The sequence below is a fragment of the Pyrus communis genome, chromosome 1 (assembly GCF_041283825.1).
Source record: "Pyrus communis isolate YQ-2024b chromosome 1, ASM4128382v1, whole genome shotgun sequence".
NCBI classification, from domain to species: domain Eukaryota; kingdom Viridiplantae; phylum Streptophyta; class Magnoliopsida; order Rosales; family Rosaceae; genus Pyrus; species Pyrus communis.
This window is the reverse complement of record NC_142565.1, coordinates 8,736,320-8,755,936: the sequence shown is the minus strand read 5'-3', so window position 1 is coordinate 8,755,936 and position 19,617 is coordinate 8,736,320. Positions and strand designations below refer to the sequence as shown.

Sequence of the window (19,617 nt, the reverse complement as noted above, 5' to 3'; positions counted from 1 at the left end):
AAAGCTCACTCTTGGATTTTTAATATTCTATTAGATCAAATAGATTCGGTAGTAATTTAACCACTGCTCTTTCTATTACCCGTCCAGAGCAATATGAAATGCACTACTTTTTTCTATCACGAGATTAGCATGTTAAACATTTGCATTGAGTTTGAGCCTACCCAAGTTTAGAGGCCGTTCTGCCTTTGTATCCAAGTTTGTTTTCTAAGTTACATTTAAATAAACTAACGATTTTATTAAATATCTCAAATCAAATAATTAGATCCACCCTCTAGTTTCATTAACATCTTCAGCTAAAACTCAAGCAAACGCACCAATAAAGTCGTACAAAGAGAAGAAAAACAGAAGTTGGGTACTTTGGTCGGTGGATTTGGAACCCTGTTCCGGTTTCGGTTTCCACTTTCAGTTTAATTTCTAGTTGAAAAGGAACTACCCAACAGTAAGTCGACTTTGCTGAAAACATAAGTACACATTATTTATTATTCGGTACCCCAAGTATTTTAACTAATAAAACTTAATTTTTATATATTTAAATAAAAATCTAACCGTTTAGACATTTAAAATACCAAATACTCCATAACACTAAAAAAAAAAAAAAAAAAAATCTCTTCCACCAAATCCTCCTAACCCACTTTTCAAAATTTGCTGCTGCATGTGGAGCACGCTTTCGTTCCCACATGCACAAATAATAGTGACAGCCTGCAGATGTACAAATTGAGTTTCCCTTTGTATATGCAATTCTAGTACTCAAAAATCTACCTTTAAGGTGTTTGTGTTTTTAAAGAAAGGCTAACTAAGGTGACCACATGGTCCATTTTTTTTATTTTTTTTAATTTAATAAAAAAAAAATCGAGCAGGTGGTGATCTTCCATTTTTGATCTTCCCTATAAGTGCTGCTTACTTTCGATTAAAAGTTCTTACCCTAGATCCCATACATGCTGAAGAATGTATGAAGTCCCATGTCCGAAACTTGACAACTTAAAAACATAATCTAGTGGTTTTACTTCTAATTGCATCGAGACGTTTTATGATGAAATTTCATACATGATGATCTAGCTAGCAGGTGATCATCAAATTAGAGACGACATTAACGCTTGATCCATTAGCAGTGGAAAGATGAACCCTCTCTCAATTTTTGACACTGAGCATGTGGTGATCTACGACATCCACATGCATTTAGTGGCAATGTACGCAGCATTATAAATTGGACCACTGCTAACATACTATTTATTTTTTTCTTTTAAAAAGGGACCAACTGATGGCAGTGCCACAATAATCAACCCTTTCGAGGACTAAGAAGACTCACAAAGACATTTCAACCTCCGTGCCGTGTGGAATACGGGTTTTGAATTCGTCTCCAATCAATGAACCACCTCGTGATGGTTACTGCTAACGTACTACAGACCTGATCATTTCATGATCCGCATGATCTTTAACAAGCTTGTACATCAAAATATATATACGATACCAATTAAGCAGGAATTGTAGCTGGGTTTTAGTGGGCTATCTACCCAGCTATCGCAAGAGGTCCTCATATTACATGCCAAAGTTAACTACTAAGTGAAGAATTATTGAAATTGTGTATATATTTTTCTATACCTAAATTTGTCACATGTATATGCTTTCCTATATGCATGTATCTATATGGGCCCAATTAATTAATCACATCCATGGAATCAAATGGTAATGTTCTTAATTATGTGTAAATATTAATTTGGATGGTGAAAAATGAGAAACAGCCAGTGGCTAGAGAAGTACTTTTCTTTACAAAACCGACTCTATAAGAAATTGTAGAGAGGTATTTTTCTTAAAATTTCGATGTATTCTAAATAAAAACGCTTTTAGTGAAAGAGTTTCTTAAGCGAAAGTGTTTTTAAATAAGTATTTCTAAATGGGCATTCTTGTAAATAAATATTCGTATAATATGTGACAGGCTTTGAGTGGAATGATAATGCTACATCATAATTAAAGGTGGTAAGTATAACTATTTCCTCTCCAATTTTTTTCGCACTCTATGCAGTTACAAGTTTATTATCAATATGCTATATTTGATGTATATGTGAACTTATATGGAGCTTGAAGATTTTCAAATCCATATCAATTTGTATTGTAGTGGCATTTTCTTCGTATAAATACATAATGTAATTAGGATATATATTTCTACACTGTAGTTACAGTTTCATGTACAAATAGTTTTGCACTGTAGTCACAGTTTCGTCATATATATTTTGTCGCATGGACACGTAGAATCACCTAAATTGAGGATGTACTAAGCTAAAAGTTGAATGAAGCTAGGTTTGTGTGTGACAAATAATGTGTTAAGTATTAATATTGAACTTTAGTAGCATTTATATTAGTTTTCTGTTTGAATTTCAATTAGTAAGTTATGCCATTAGGGATATCCTAGTCGTGAGGTTGTGTAGAGTAATGGGTAGGAGTATATTAGATCTAGGATCAAAACTCTCCATGTAACAAAAAAATAAGGGAGATTTTGGATGCGGTCTTTATTTATGAATAATCTTTGATTGAAACCTTGTTGGTTTTTAATTTTTGATCAAGGTTCTTGAAATTAATATGATAATTTATTTCTATGTACGTTACTATATTTTTTAAATTAAAAATTAGAAATTTTAGTTGTTTATATAAATGAGATTTTAAATTAAAAAAAAACCATAATTGTGGGATTAAAAATATTAAAATATAAATATACTAGTGTGTGTATATAAACATGGGTACATTCATCAAAATTAACCAAAAAATTAATTGTATCAATACATGGGTACATTCCTCAAAATCACCAAAAAAAAAAAATCATGCTTAATAACATTAGTAAATTTCTTCGATTAAACTTGGCATCGATACATTTTAAAATCAAGGAAAAAAGAATGTACCCATATAAGTTTAAAAATGGATTAGAAAAAAACTTGAATAGATTTTATATAAAAAATTGTACATTTTACATATAACAAATTGGTATATTTAAGAATGAGTACATTTTAAGATTAAAAAGTTTTACATGAATGGGTACATATAATTAGCATGGGTACATTTAGCAAAATAAAAAGTACAAATAAAAAAAATATATATGGGTACAAATACAAATAAACTTTAAAAAATATGGGCACAAAAAGAAATTAATATATGATTACAAATTAAAACTGAAAAGAAAATTGGTACAAATTAAAAATGGGTACAAACTAAAACTAAAAATATATGATAAAAAAATTTAGTCATAAATATAAATATACTAATTGTAACATTTTTAACATTAAATGAATATATTTAGAAATAAAAAAATATTTTATTATTGAAATAATTAATGATGTTATTAATACCCAAGGATCTTGATCAAAAATTAAAAATGAATAGGATTTTAATCAATGGAGTAGCAAAACGAAGGATAAGAACCTAATTTCTTCAAAAAATAAATTAATACGTAAACTAAAATGCTGGTATTTTATAAGTGTTGTGAGATTTTGTACTTTATCTCAAAGCTCTCAATTACAAAAGACCTATAACGTATGAATATGCGTAGTGAGCAAGAAGCTCCCACGAGTTACATCGTTTTCTAAAAATTTAAATATAACACACATACTTTTATATAGTTCTTCTATGTTGTACTTAAATATATATTGCACTTGCGAATAAAAAGGTAATGATAGGAGACCAAATTTTTAAATAAACTTTGTAAACTAAATGATGTAGCCGTTGATCACTGGATTATCACTAAAGTATTGATTAACGTGCTTATTTTCTATTTGTGACATATTATTTGGTTTGCAAATTTAGCTTAAAATTTTGATCTCCCTAGCATTATCCTGAATATAGTATTGACAACATATTGATCACATATTGACAATTGTATGTTCCCAGTATCGATAATATAACGACCAAAACAATCTCTTATAAACACTAACTCTAGTTTCTAATCTTCACTTTGTACTCTGTTTGTCATAAAAAATCATGTTAGCGCTGAACGGGTCACACCCCATAAAAACCAGCTAGCTAGCCCACCCATGTAAAACTTCCTGGTTCGGACGTGAAGGTTAAACCGTTGAAGTATTAGGGCAGAAAATATATGTTACACAATCGGGACTGATCAATTGGAAGACAAGTAGTTTTTGCTGGTTTCTTTCTTTAAACTAAATAATACAGTAGAGTACTGTACATAAAGGCATGGTATTATTCGGGATCACAGGTTGGCAGGTCATAGTGCTATATATGTTAATTAATCGATTAATTAAACATGAATAAATAGGGAGAGGTATGGCCTTAGCTACGTAGACAGGGGCCATGCCATGTGTAATGTAATGAAGAGGAAAACGACTTAACAGCCTGAGAGAGAGACTGAGAGCCCCAACGGTTTCTCAGAAAAGGCAGGGCGCGCGGGCAGAGAGGGGGAGAGAGAGAGAGGGCATGACTGAATAGAAATATTATTAGTCGCTAGCTAGTATAAATAGACCATTAGAGTGGGGTTACAAATAAACATACTTTGTAGGAGGGGAAAGAGAAAGGAGATAAAAGGGAAAGACAGAAAAGCAAGGGAATGGTGGCTTTGATCAGCACAGCAATAGGCTGCTTCTGCTTTCTGCTTTCTGCTTCTGCTGGTGCTTGAAAGTTGATGCTTGTTAATCCTTATAGTATATGATCTTGTGCTGTTTTAGGGTTGTAGCTGTGGTGCATCCCAGCAAGTGATAAATGTTGCCCCCACAATACTACTGCCTTTTTACACATTTCTAAAGGAATTATTTGGGTAATATCGCCTTTCCCATTCACTTTGATGCTCTTCGGTTGATTCGGTTGCGTCCCCCTTGCCTTACATCATGGTCCCACTTTACCCACACTCACATATGGTGTCTCCCATTAACCTTATATATATTATGTGTTATTTGATTACTTAACACAGCTAGCTAGCTAGCACCCTCCTCCTATATATTATGATAGGATCTTCTATATAATACATATAGGCCATAGCTTCCTATGTATAGTCCTACTCGATCATTAGTGGCAGAGCTAGCATGAGATCATTGGTTGTCCATGAGTTCAACAATTTAAAAAACCTTATGTATATTTGTATGTGTATTGTATTGAACCCTATAAATAGCTAAGGCAAACTAAATACAACCTCCTCCTACTTCTTTTTCTTCTATTTTTCTTTATCATTTATGTCTTCATTTTCTCTCTTCTTGTGTGCAACTCTATTGTGGACATCAAATGCTCGATGAAGTGCCTTAATTGACAAGCCTTGACAATCTTCAACATTACTTTATAGTTTCATATAGCCACCTTTGTCAAGCCTCTACTATGTTGGCATAAGCTTTTAGTAGATGTTGGCAAGAATCGACATATTTCTACCAGGTACTCAATTGAAATGGTCTAATGAAGTATTTTTTGGTAGAAATTATGACCTCATTATTTGAAAATCCTAACTTCATGTCATCATCTTCATATGAAATATGGATGCATGCCGCTCTACATATGGTTTGTGGCAAATAAACTACATATACTATATATGAAGGAATGAAATTTCTAGTTGATTTATATTGTAAAATGGGTTCACACACATAAAATCAATTTGCAATATAGGGAATGACCAACTTCTTATAAACCCTTACAAAGTTTTTCCTTTCACCGATGTGGGACTCTTTTACCTTTACAGTCTCACATCTAACGCAAAATTAGTTGTTACATTGAACTCTCGATGCGAGACTCTCTACGACTGTGTTTAGATGAGAGATTTTCAAGTGTGAAGAGATTGAGCCCAAGTTAATAAAAGGAATGAATTACAAAATGCTAGACATGAAGGGTTATAATTTAAATGCACCATATATAAAACCACAAAAGTATGCAAGAGGTTTTTGAAAATGATTCCCCTTGTCTAACATTTTGCGATTTATTCTTTAATTACTAATTTATCTTTAATCTCCCGAGACCTTGAAAATCTCTTATCCACATATAGCCTAAATATCAACTTTTTGAATTTCAAAGCTTTAATTTGGAATAAAACACACTCTCATGATATATGAAAGGCGGAGCTAGTTTTGCCGCAGTACATTAAATTAGGAATTTTTAGGACTTGGGCTAAGTTTATTTTAACCAAAAATCATGCTATAATTTTATGGAAAATTTTATTTAAACTCATATAACCTATTTATACACCCAACTTAAATTTTAAACGTGAATTATCTTTTCTACCCTATTGCATAATTACCATCAAATACAAGATGAAATTAACAATAAAATTAAATTTTATTAATAAACCCACTCAATAATCAAACTCTATGATCACATCAAACCTTACGATCACGCGATATTTATCATACATTCATTCTAGCTAAACCCTTAAAACGCTCTCATAGAGAAAAATATGATCTTCTCTTGACCAATGGATTATGATTTTGAAGTTTTGAATCCTCCAAGTAAGGTATGAATCGATTTATGCAAGTTTCTTTTCATTTGATTTCAAATTTTTTTAGGATTTAGAAACAAAATTAACGCCTTTTCTATTACACTTGCCCATAAACTAAATCTAAGTTTAAGTTTGTAACAATAAATGTTCAATTTATAGCCTACACTGGAGATGTAATTTTCTTGGCTTTTGGCTGACAACTACAACATGTATTATCCAAAGCCTTCTACTGGTTTATGTGAAAGCAGTTAATCTTTTGGGCAAATAAGATGCAAATTTGACTTAAACATTGACACACAACAAACTATTTTTATGATTTCTAAACTACACGTTGTCTATTTTATATAACTCAACCATTGAATATAATTTATACCGAACTCTAATTAATTAAGCTTGAACTTGACAAATGCAAAAGCAAGGATCAAACATTAGCACCGAGATATATGACACAATTATTTAAACTCAACTTAATTGTATATTTGAGTGACAAGTAGTGCACCATTTCCAGTACCCACTAGGTCCTTGCCCTTGTATATTAGAGTGGCAAATATGTAGCAAAGATTAAGTATGAGACAAATAGGTAAGAGATATTACTCTCTTTACACCTTGAACAAGTTCTAGAATATTGATTTCGGGTTTTTATTTTCTAAATGGGTGTAAAGATAAATTTAGATATTGAAGTGGGTTTATGAGGGTAATTTAGGTAGTAAATTTGGGTTTAAAGTTGTCACATCTCGGCCCGGGGCGGATCACTTCCCCGGCCCGCTCCACCACCGTAGCACGATATTGTCCGCTTTGGGCTTACCATTTCCTCAGGGTTTTGTTTTTGGGAACTCACGAGCAACTTTCCAGTGGGTCACCCATCATGGGATTGCTCTAGCCCCCTTCTTGCTTAACTTCGGAGTTCCTACGGAACCCGAAGCCAGTGAGCTCCCAAAAGGTCTTGTGCTAGGTAGAGATAGGAATATACATATAAGGATCACTCCCCTGGGCGATGTGGGATGTCACAATCCACCCCCCTTAGGGGCCCGACGTCCTCATCGGCACACCACGGCCAGGGTTAGGCTCTGATACCAATTTGTCACATCTCGGCCCGGGGCGGATCACTTCCCGGGCCCGCTCTACCACCGTAGCACGATATTGTCCGCTTTGGGCTTACCATTCCCTCACAGTTTTGTTTTTGGGAACTCACGAGCAACTTCCCAGTGGGTCACCTATCATGGGATTGCTCTAGCCCCCTTCTCGCTTAACTTCGAAGTTCCTACGGAACCCGAAGCCAGTGAGCTCCCAAAAGGCCTCGTGCTAGGTAGAGATAGGAATATACATATAAGCATCACTCCCCTGGGCGATGTGGGATGTCACAAAAGTGATATTAATAGTTTGATTAAAAGTAATATGGGTTTAGAGAGTAAGTTGGGTGTAGAAAGAAGTTACATGGGTTCACATAAAATTTCCCTAACTTTATTTAATGAAAAAGACTTAAATTTTAATGAAAACCCCTTAAACTTTAATAAAAATGACAAAAAAACTTAAATTTTAATGAAAAAGATATAATTTTAATATTAAAAAAAAAAAATTAAAGAAACTAACATGCGGGAACCGCGCGTCCTCACACATACTGTTTATGAAACTTACTACATTGTTTGTGAAACTTAACGATACTACACTGTATGAAACTTAACGGTACTAAACTGTTTATGAAATTTACTACACTATTTATGAAACTTACTACATTGTTTATGAAAGTTAACAGTACTACATTGTTTATGAAAGTTAACGATACGACATTGTTTATGAAAGTTAACGATACTACATTGTTTATGAAATTTAATGGTACTACATTGTTTATGAAACTTAATGTGCGATGGGCAATATGTTTATATTTTATGTTGCTCACGTATGTTTATATTTTATGTTTTTTTTCTTATCATTAAATAAAGTTATTAGATGATTTTTTTTATTAAAATGTAAAATTTTAAACTCTTTTTCATTAATTTTCCTTAACTTTTTAATTGGTTGTGAACTAGATGTGCATACCACGATGATATGGGACAATAGTTACGGTTTTGGAATAATGACAGTATATGTCTGAGGAGGAGGAGGAGGAGGAGGAGTCGAGAGAGGAGGCCGGGTGGGGGACAAAATGCCAGCACCAGAATAATGATGGCGGAAACTGTGGAAGGTAACCACCAACTGTATGTATGTAAGGTAGTCAGAGTGTTGTTGTGCGATTCTGGTTTGGTTAGAGAGAGAGAGAGAGAGAGAGAGAGAGAGCGAGTGGGGCATATTGTTGCATGCATGTGGTCCTAGAAACCCTAGGGCTCCTGCTCATGGCCCTCGACCTAGATAGCTAGCTATAGCTATCCGTAGATCATCGATGATACAGAAAACAGTAGTACGTTGCCCTAATTATCACATAATAAGAAAAAATCCAAAAGATGAATAGTGCTCGAGCAATTAGCAAGAGTTAGCATCACTACTGCAGGAACTGCACTTCTATATATGAATAAACGAAAAAAGAAGAGAGAGAGAGAGAGAGAGGTAGGTTCCCCGACCCCATTAGGATTAGGGGTTCTGAGATGTAGCCTTTAGCAATACCTAGAGAGAGAGAGAGAGAGAGGGCAGGGCGGCACCACTAAGCAGTGAGTGAGTCAGTGATGACCATGCATGCATCATCCCCATACCCTTTCCCTGGAGCTTAATTTTAATTTGATGTATACATGTGACATTTCATCGGAAGTTCTCGGTAAAAGGTTACCAACTGTTTCTGTGAAATGCTATGTATGCATATAAATAATCGATATTTGAAAAGTAAGCCGCTCTACAACGCACATGATATAGGGATATTTACCTAGTTTTTTTTTTTTTTTAGTACATCGATATTTTTACATTAGGGAAGATAGAGTTTGGCTAATCCATATAATATGCAGCCTAATTTGATATCGATTCGTTATTCACAAGATTTGAACCTAAGATCTCTCACTTTTAAATGAAGAATAATACTACCAGACCGTAGTACTGAGTGGTTTCTCACCCTTAAATTAAATATATCCTTATTATTCAAAACATGCTTGACTGGAACTTTGTATTGATCTTTTCTTGTTGAAATCAAAGGATAGATTTTTAGTCCTTGTTCAACTCAAGCACGAATGATGAGAAAGTTTTTAATGTGACGGACATGTTGTGATGTACTAAATTCACTTATTATCATATGGATAGACGACATAGATGATATGTCATGGATCTAAACTATAATATTAATAAATTGATATACATATTATTAGATAAGTGAATTTATAACACTACATGACAGTGTGACATACACATTGAAAATTGTCTCCTCAATCTTAAAAAGATGGTCAATTTTTAACAATTTAAACCCTTGCAATTACAACTTCTTCGCATAATTCAATTCTTTAGAATTCACTTTCGTGGCAGCTTTCTCATAGGCCCATACCACAGACTAGATTTTTCTCTCTTCAAAACAAATATAACTAAACCCGAGGAGAATGATTTATGTGTAATCAATTACTTCAACCCAATACATGGGAAGAGAATCTTAATCCAACATGTCAAACTTCTCCTAATAGCTAGCTCGTTTTGATAATCCTCTAAACATACGAATTAAGATATATAGGCCTGCATTATAAATTTCAATGTTCTAATTAAGAAGTGGGGCTGGTGATTAATGTAAATGAGAGTTGAGAGTTGCAAGCGCAATAAGAATTTTGGAAACCCGATTTCAAGGTCAGGAAAAGTTAATATGAATGTGGTACCCCCCGAAATTTTGTCCAAGCCATAACGTTGAAGATAATACTGGACCACAATAATCAAATATGGCCTCGTACAATTTTTTTTTTTCCAGATTTTTTTAAGATAATATATACTTAATAACCAATTCAACCGAAAGATGACTAGTTCTAAAATGTGTTGTGTCTATTGTGCATTTTTTTTGAGTGCCGATAATAGTTCTCTTTACTTGTTGTAATTGCATAAGTTAATGTTGAGTATAAGTCAAATCATTTGTATAAGGCCGCATGAAAACGATATGCAATTACCATGCACATATAAGATGTAACACATTTAAATATTGTGACAAAAAAAATGTAACCAAACTTTACAAGAGAGTTACCTTATAGCATTAATTAGAAATATCTCACATTAGTGAGCAATGTACTCACTTTTTTATTTTTCCCAATAAAAATTTCACATGTTCTTTTTTTTTTTAAAGGCCAAGAAAAATCAAATAACATTTCATTATTTTTAAAATAATAAAACATGTGTTCATATATTATTGAACAAAATGAAAAGGTGAATACCGATCACCAATGAGTACCCAAATATTATTCTTTATTTTATTTCGTTTAGAGTAATGTTCAAGATTTTTCTTTATATAAGGAATGCTACCTCCTCTTCGGATTGCCTTATTGAAAGTGATCTATATATAGAATGTGGTATTTCTTAGTCCTTTTCCCCTTTTTTCTTGCCAAAAGTCCTTTTTCCCTTTTAGACTACTATAACTTTGTTAAGCATTGATATTCAGATGCAAGGTTAAATTGTCCCGCTCTTCTCGATCATATGTTTTTCTTTTGGTTAGTCCTGACTCGTGAGATGCATTTTTCCTCTCATAAACCAAAACCCTTTTTTTGCTTGGAGATATGAGTTTAGGGTCCTATCTAATTGTGCTTTTGTTGCTATCAATTTATGAATAATACTTGCATTCTCTTTTAAGGGAATGAGTTCATTCCTCCATTTCAAAAAAAATGTATCTTCATCATAAATTTTTTATGATCGGAACTGTTCAATCTGTTAATCTTCATTTGAAGATTATTCCTACAAAAATTCATTCGAATCGAATAGTCATCCAAATATATCACATAAATCAATAGTGTAGGTATCAAGCAACATATTCATGATAAACCATTTTTTTATTTCATACATTTAGAAACGATTTCCTATTCGAATGATTTTTTGTAGAGTTGATTTTCAAATGAAAATTAGAAAGTTGAACGGTTTCAATTATGAAAGTTTTATGGTGAATATACGTTATAAGTAAGTGGGCGAATGAGCTTATCCCCCTTAACAGAGGGAATACAAGCATTATCCTTCAATTATAAATGATCTATTAATCTTTTTTTTTTTGGTCGAAATAAATGATCTATTAATCTGATAATTAAAAATAGGCCTTTTAGCCAAAATAGTCCCTGAAATTTGCATAACACATCACTTTGGTCCCTGAGATTTGAAATTAATAGAATTGGTCCCTGAGATTGTCCACCATCAATCATTTTGGTCATTCTGTGCAAAATTATGCTAAATAAGGATCAAAATGACAAATACGCCATCAATTTAATAAACAATAGGACAAAATGATTTGACAAAAATTAAGGGTATTTTGGTCATTCTATTCTTATTTAATGGAGATTTTTCAAGGAAGCACCAAAATGAGTTGTAAACACGAAAATTCTATACTGAATGAAACGAGAACACGTGTATAAAGTAAATTTGTATTAATTTGAATTTGTAGGTTACAATTTCTGTTTACAATTTTCCTCTGATTCAGTCTTCAAATTTGATGTAGATGCGTGATTGTTGATCCAAGGGTCGCGATGACTTCATCTCGGACAAACGGTTGAACAACTGCTTCAAGTTTTGAGCTTGAAAACAACGCGTGGATGATCTTCACCTCAAGGGTACGGCAAAGGGTAGTGTTTGATGCGGGATTTCATTGCTTCAAGGGTCTTGGTGACTTGATCTTGAAACGAACATTGCTACAAGTTTATAAGCTTGCAACAAAGTCTTGAAGGAATCGGCACGAGCACTTATTGATTCTTCAAGGGAATGCTTCGGCTTTGGTAGAGAGGAAGCTTTGGCTTTGGTTGAATATTCTTCGAAGAGAGCTTTGGCAGCGTATTAGTCTTCAAAGTTTTGGCAGAGGTTCTTCTGTGTAGAGATTTTTCGACCCTATGCTTGTATGAGGACCTTGTATTTATAGGCTTTTCAAGGCTTGCCTTTGGATGTATTTGGCTTTGATTTATGTCCTAATTCATCCATGGGAGAAGAACATGTGTCTTAATTCCCTTGCTTGGCCGAATTTAAGAGCCCTTGTTGCCTATTTTGTGAGCAATCTTCAATTCTTGCTTGTTTTATGAAGATGCTTTAATTAACTTTCTTTCCGGTTTGAGGATTAATTTGGACCCTTTTGCCAAATTTAAGGGAGATTTCTCCCCTTTTGCCGCATTTGGGGGAAGTTTTCTACTTCTTTTGCTTGACTTGTGCCACATGTCATTGATGACTTGTTCATTTGTGATGAGTTATATGCCACGTGGAGCTTTGTGAAGCATCATTTGTATGCAACGAAATTTACATATCTACATGAGTGATGGTGGACAAACTCAGGGACCATTTTTATTGATTTCAAATCTCAGGGACCAAAGTGAGGAGTTATGCAAATCTCAAAGACTATTTTGGCTAAAAAGCCTTAAAAATAGTATACCTGCTAGCTAGGCATTACTTAAGGTCAAAACTTGTGCATAATTTTGAAAGATATATCACAAATTCAATGGGCTTGACTAGTACACTTTTATTTTCAAAAATGGAAAATCCAGACATGTGCACTATAATTTGGTTCACATTAGTATACAACATAATATAGTGAAAGTCAAATAAAACCAAGAATTTCAGGCTCATATTCCACACGGCACGTTCTGGGTCGATTCCTGGCCCTGGTGAATCACATGATAAGGGCTAGGGGAGGCTGAAATGCCTTTGTGAGTTTTTTCCGGCCACCGGAAGAATGGACTGCCGTGGCGAAACTACCAGCTGGTCCCCTTCTTAAAAAAAAAAATAAATAAAACCAAGATTATCATATTAAGAATGTCCTCCATTCAAATTAACAACAAAATTGCTTGCAAAGAGAACCCATGTTTAACTTAATAAACTTCGTCAAAGTAATATGGATGAATTTAAATAGCGTTTAAAATAAAATTATTTGTACAATATTTACTCATCACTTTATTTAATCATTACAGTCGACGGAGAGGGTCGGAATTGTACGAGCAAGATGTGAACGACTCATGAAGCATTGGTCTAAGATTAAGGGGACTCCATCCGACCATATGGTGAGAAGTTTGGTGTAGTGTGGTGTGCCTGATCATCCCCTGGGCGCTTGGCTTGCCCACAGCTTTTGCCACTGGCTGGCAGGACCAGCAGCAAGCACTACACGTACAATCGATGACACCAAAAGTCAAAAACCCCAAACCTAACTATCTATCTGGCAATACAATACAAACGTGTCCTCTCTACGTAGACAAGTGGCCTTCAATTAAAAATAATAGTTAGGTACTCTTTACTGGCAAATTCATCTCACAGTAAATTGAGCTAGATCTTTCTCTCTGGTTCTGGTTCTTATTTACTTAGCACACGCAGAAATATATATACACATATACATATATATACATATAGAGGGAGACAGAGAGAGAGATTGCACCCAAAAAATTATTGAAGAAAAGGACAACCTCACATGACCCAAAACCTCATCTTTCATGGGCCCCTACGTATAAAAATTTCTTCTCCTCCTTCTTCCGATCCCTCTCTCTCTCTCTCTCTCTCTCTCTCTCCCCCGCTCAGACACAGTTTTTTTCTTCTAAACAAGAAAAATGGAAGACGGAATTTGATGTTTTGCTTCTCATTGTAAAGCTTCACAAAAGGTAATTAATTAGCTACTCAATTAACCTGTAAATTTAAACATATATATATATATATATGTGTGTATCCATCTCTCTCTTTCTGTCTCTCTCTATCCCTCTAGTTTAGTAGCATAGTTTGGTCAACACTTATATGCCAAGAAGCTAGTTTACGACTTCCTGACCTTATGGTTGAGCCGTCCATGGCTAATTTAGTCACGTTTTATTAGGGTTTGCGTTTTTCGGCTTTGGTCAAGGAAGGCACCGACCCTCTTTTGTGGATGATGGTCTCAGACTTTGGGGCCTCAGAGATCTGATCAGAAGCACAAAAAGATAACAATTTTCATAAAGGTATAATTTGAGGTGAGCGTTCTTACATGCAAGCCAGTTTTTAATACATAAAATTCCTTATTATTATTATTATTTTATTCAATTATTCATGTCCTACACTAATCAGGTGATAGGGTTTTGGATAATATTGCAAATCATTGTGATAGAATATAACAAGATCATGGACTTTATGCAAAGAGATCAAAAGGGGTATTCTGACAAAGAAGATCAAGATCAAGAACAAGAAGATCAAGAGGAAGAGGAGGATATAATCACCACAAGTAACAGCAATTCTGGGTCCTCACCAAAGTACAAAGGCATCCTTCTTCCTCCGCCTCCTCCGCACTACCACCAGCAGTACGGCCAGCAAAGGCCGTGGCTTGATGCTCAGAATCACAGCTCTCCGGAAGCCATCAACTTCATGGACTTATCACTAAACAAAGATCAGGTTTCTGATGGTGGTACGGACCCGAATTACTGGCCTCCTAATTCTGAAAGAGAGCACATGTTTGACAAGGTTGTGACGCCAAGCGATGTTGGGAAGCTCAACCGCCTGGTCATTCCGAAGCAGCACGCGGAGCGGTACTTCCCACTTGACTCCTCATCGAACGACAAGGGCTTGCTTTTGAATTTCCAAGACCGGACGGGAAAGCCGTGGCGGTTTAGGTACTCTTATTGGAATAGCAGCCAGAGCTATGTCATGACAAAAGGGTGGAGCCGTTTTGTGAAGGAGAAGAAGCTGGATGCCGGTGACATTGTATCGTTTGAGCGAGGGGTTGGGGAATTGGGGAAGGACAGATTGTACATTGACTGGAGGCGCCGTCCTCCCCCTCCTCTTCCGCCTCAACTACATCCTCATAACCATTATGGCGGAGGCAGGCTTTACTCGCTACTGCAGCGGCCGCTGCCTTCTTCTGTGATGTCATCTATGCCTCTTAGACACCACGAACATTTTCTTCACTCGAACAACAATGTTCATCATCCGTACCACCACCAGCATCACAACTATCAGATCATGAATCAACAATATTTACCGCATCAGCTTCATCAATTGCAAGATGGGAGGGATCAACATGTGATTCATCATCAATATCCAATGGTGATCGATTCGGTGCCTTTTTATCAACATGGTAATTATAAGAATAGTGCTACTAGTACCAGTAGTGCTAGTGTTGCTTCATCAGCTGGTAAGAAGCTTAGGCTTTTTGGTGTGAACATGGAATGCTCAAGTAGTCCAATTGAAGAGGATGATCATCAAGAATGTCAGATATTGTCTTCAACAGCAATACCCTATCAACCTCATCATCATCATCTTCCATCATCGACATCTTCACTGGCTTTTCCTCCACTCGAATTCATTAGGTTGCCCAGTACAAGTAGTAGTAGTACTCCACCAGATCATCACTTCCCCTCAAACAAAGGGAAATCTACAACTTCGTTTTATTTGGATCCCTAGAGAGTTTGATCGTTTGCTATGTCAATAACGACTTTTTGATCTTCACTAGTTCAATTTCCTCTTGAATTAAAGGTACCCCAATGGACATGGTCCCCCCAGCGACACAGGTCTAGCTGTAGATCAGCTGCCTTCCAAATAAAGGAGCAATCTACTTCACTTGTCGATTTATTTGGACATATATGATGATCCCAAGCTCGCTAGAAAAGAGTTCATTTGCCGTGAATTAGCAGGAAAATAAATATATAAACAAAAGTGAACAAGCATTTTTCTTTACATCAATTTACACTAGTACCCGAATTTGCAGTTTCAAATTGATCAGAGTACTACTACTACTATTACTACTGCATTTCTTTTTTCCTTATATATATAACTGGTTCGTGCTTGAGCTCTCCAGTATACATACATACATACATACATACATACATACGTACATATATATATATATATATGTGTGTGTGTGTGTATGTGTGCGTCTATTTTTGTATATTAAGGGCACCCTAGGTACTTAGTCCTTACTTTGACTACTACTGCACAATGCACACCTAATTTTCAATATTAGACCACAATTTAAGGAAGAAAAGGCCGATCCACTTTGATGATATAGCTTGCCCGTTAAAGATTGTACTTTTTTATTTGGTCTGAACAAATTAATTGTACATTTATTCTCTAGTAATTCGTAATTACATTGATATTTAGAGGTTCAAACTTTCTTCTACTTACTAGTTTGAATTAATGACTTTGTTATATATTTATATATATATATATATATATATATATATATATATATAGCTGTAGCTGCAACATCCTTGATATATATGAACAATTTAATTAAAATTAGTTTCTTTATTATGTATTACTATTTGCTGCTGCAGCTAATTAGATTAGGCACCCTTTACAGGTAAGGCTAGGTGCAGAAAGCTCATTGATGTTAAAAAGGTACATCTATCATCTATGTTCTTAACTAGTCCAAATTAATCAACTTTATTCAAAGTTCTTCCGGTGTTATATATGGCCAAGGACATATTGTTGTTGCCCTACTTTTTATCACCTTAATAGGTAATTCATATGTTTAATTTTTCTTAATATGTATCCAGCCTGTTTTGACTTTGTCTTGATACTGCAAAAACCTGCAGGTAGATAGAGTTTAATTAGGTGTAAATTAATATAACATACAGTCTGCCTCTATATATATGTGAGTAATTCCTTTTGTAAGAAATTATACTAGTCTAAATAATTTCTTCTGTAAATTAAACAGTGTATTTGTAATAACCTTTGCCAAAAAGAATCAATTATATTTTGTGCAATTCAGTCATATATATATATATGAGAATGTATACATATAATATAAGTATATAACTCTTACTTCCTAATTAGTAATTTGTAACTACTAATTAATCCCATCTCCTTTCGTTAATCACTTCATGCTCTAGCTATATATCTAATCTAGTTTCCAAATTAATATAAACACTGCACTCTAACAAGTTTCCTTGTTCTCTTCACTGGTATGCGAACGTTTGCAGCTGGTAATGGCCTGCCAAAATTGGATTTATAAACTGGTATACGTACGTTTGTAGCTGAGACACAAACTCCTCATTTGTGTCGTTACTTTTATACCCAAAGGCCATTTTTCTTGTAGGGTTCATTTAACAGAACTTATTCTATATGTAACGTAAATTAAATTGTTTGATGTCAGGGCTGATTAATAGAAATGCTGTTTCTGAGTTATCAGTAACAGTAGTACTAGTACTCTTTAACTGTTTGACACTCAAATTTTGTTCAAACAAATGGGGTTTTCAAACTTCGTGACTACTAATCAATAAGAAAATTAGAAAATAATACAACATATATATTTTCCAAAGGAATGGTACAAAGTGGCGGATCCAGGATTCAAATCTTAGGCAGTCCCAATGTTAAAGGTCCAAGTTTTTTAGATAAAAATAGAGCACGAAGTGTGCAAATTTTTTTTTCAAGTTTATCGGACACTTGATGAATGATATCGATAGAATTTGTGAAGTGTTGTCTATGCAACCTGCCAAGATATGCTTAGCAGATATTACATCAAACACTTGATAGGTACAAAAGGACCCGTACAAAACAATCTAAGGGATCTTAGAAGACCGTCACATGTATATTTTCTGAACTCCGAGTGGTCCTAGGACCTAGGTCCAAGTGTGCATCCGCCTTTGTGTACAAACTGAAACTGCATAAAGTAATAGTTTTTCTATTTATTTCGATTTATTTGCAGATTTCCATTGTTATAATATCAATCCCTCTCGTGTAACTAAACAAGATTGTGGTGCCGGCCATGAAAAATCTGGATTATGGTTGATTGTTTTCACAGCTGCAGTTACCCTTAATTGTTCGCAGCTGCTGTTAATCTTCCTGATCAACTTCAACTTGGACAAGGGTCACTGGGTTGCTTATGAAAGCCAAAACCCTAAATTGTTGGTAATATATTCATCTGGCAATCAACCCTAGCAATGTTGCTGGTTAATTTAACGATGCATCAACAACAATCCAAACCTGAAAAATGAAATTTAGAAGCACAACTAAACGTCTATATATCGACATTATGTATAGAAGGAAAAGCTTAATTATAGCAATTGGTGAGTTTGTTGGAACGATCATATACCATGCCAACTAGTAATCAAGTCTAGCAATGGTCTGAGAGTGCCCATCCTATATACGTTATCGAGGCTTAATATTAGAAGGCACAATGGTGATGGTGATGAACATGTCACATGGCTAAAGGTAGATCCACTACTACAAAAAACACTTTGCACGACGAAACAAGTTTGTTGCACAAAGTTCAAATTCATAGCGCAAAACCTTTTGCGACGAAAGTTTGGTCGCGCATGGTTCGTCTCGCAAAGCTCGTGACGATAGAGTTTGCGTGACGAAAATTAATCTTTGTCTTGCAAAGTAGCTTTGCGTGACAAAGATTAACGTCGTGCAAAACTTTGCACGATGAAATATTTAAAATTTAAAATTTTTGTTTTAATTAAAATAAATTAATTTAATATTTTGAGCAACAAAATATTTTGTCGCGCAATGTTTTTGACTTTTGTTTTATTATTTCTCTTATATTAATTGTTTACACAACGAAATATTTGGGATCGCAGGATTTTTCGAATTTTTACTTTTTTAATTTAATTTACTTCTATGATTTTATTTTTTTTAATTACTTTAATTTAAATTGACATATTCAAAATAATATTACATATGAAAAATAGTGATCAAATTATCTAATATTTATAATATATTCAAAATGTACACATAAATTAACAAAGTACAATAATAAAATCATAATACGAGTCTATTGTGGTGTTAGTGGTGGGGGATATGTTTCGATAGTGTCCTAATCCTCACCTTTAGTTGTCAAAGTCTTGACAATTCCCTACAAAAAAAAAAAAAAAAAAAAAAAAAAAAGGTCAAATAACAGAAAAAAAAACAAAAAATTGGCATAATCTCCCCTAAAATTGGTATACCCCAAATCCGATGCCAAATTCCACTTCTCATCTTATACTCGACCCCAAACCCCGCACCAAACTCAAAACTAACTCCAAACACACATATTAATGAAAAAAAAAATTTGGGGAAAATATTGTAATACCTTGAAATTTTAAATATACGAAAATGTGGAGAAAAATCGAAAATAAAGAAATGTAAGGTTATGAAAAATTGAATTGAGATTTTATATTATTTTTCAGGAATTTATATTAATTAATTTGAATTTA

At 34.3% G+C, this 19,617-nt stretch overlaps 1 protein-coding gene across 6 annotated transcripts; it reads left to right on the top strand.

Moving 5' to 3' along the window:
* Window positions 1-13,724: 13,724 nt before the first annotated feature.
* LOC137721097 (B3 domain-containing transcription factor NGA1-like) lies at window positions 13,725-16,159 on the top strand. Of its 6 annotated transcripts, none has more exons than XM_068460211.2 (3): window positions 13,725-14,118; window positions 14,325-14,457; window positions 14,552-16,159. In XM_068460211.2, exon 3 carries the CDS (start codon window positions 14,606-14,608, stop codon window positions 15,878-15,880), a length of 1,275 nt encoding a protein of 424 aa, XP_068316312.2. In that variant the 5' UTR covers window positions 13,725-14,118; window positions 14,325-14,457; window positions 14,552-14,605; the 3' UTR covers window positions 15,881-16,159. The 6 variants fall into 6 exon arrangements, with proteins under 6 accessions (XP_068316312.2, XP_088552237.1, XP_088552234.1 ...); XM_088696111.1 differs by having other exon boundaries at window positions 13,848-14,118; window positions 14,592-16,159; XM_088696108.1 differs by having other exon boundaries at window positions 13,848-14,118; window positions 14,559-16,159.
* Window positions 16,160-19,617: the final 3,458 nt, after the last annotated feature.

Excerpts from the sequence above, each read along its gene's own strand:
- LOC137721097 (XM_068460211.2), top strand. The coding sequence starts at position 14,606 with ATGGACTTTATGCAAAGAGATCAAAAGGGGTATTCTGACAAAGAAGAT.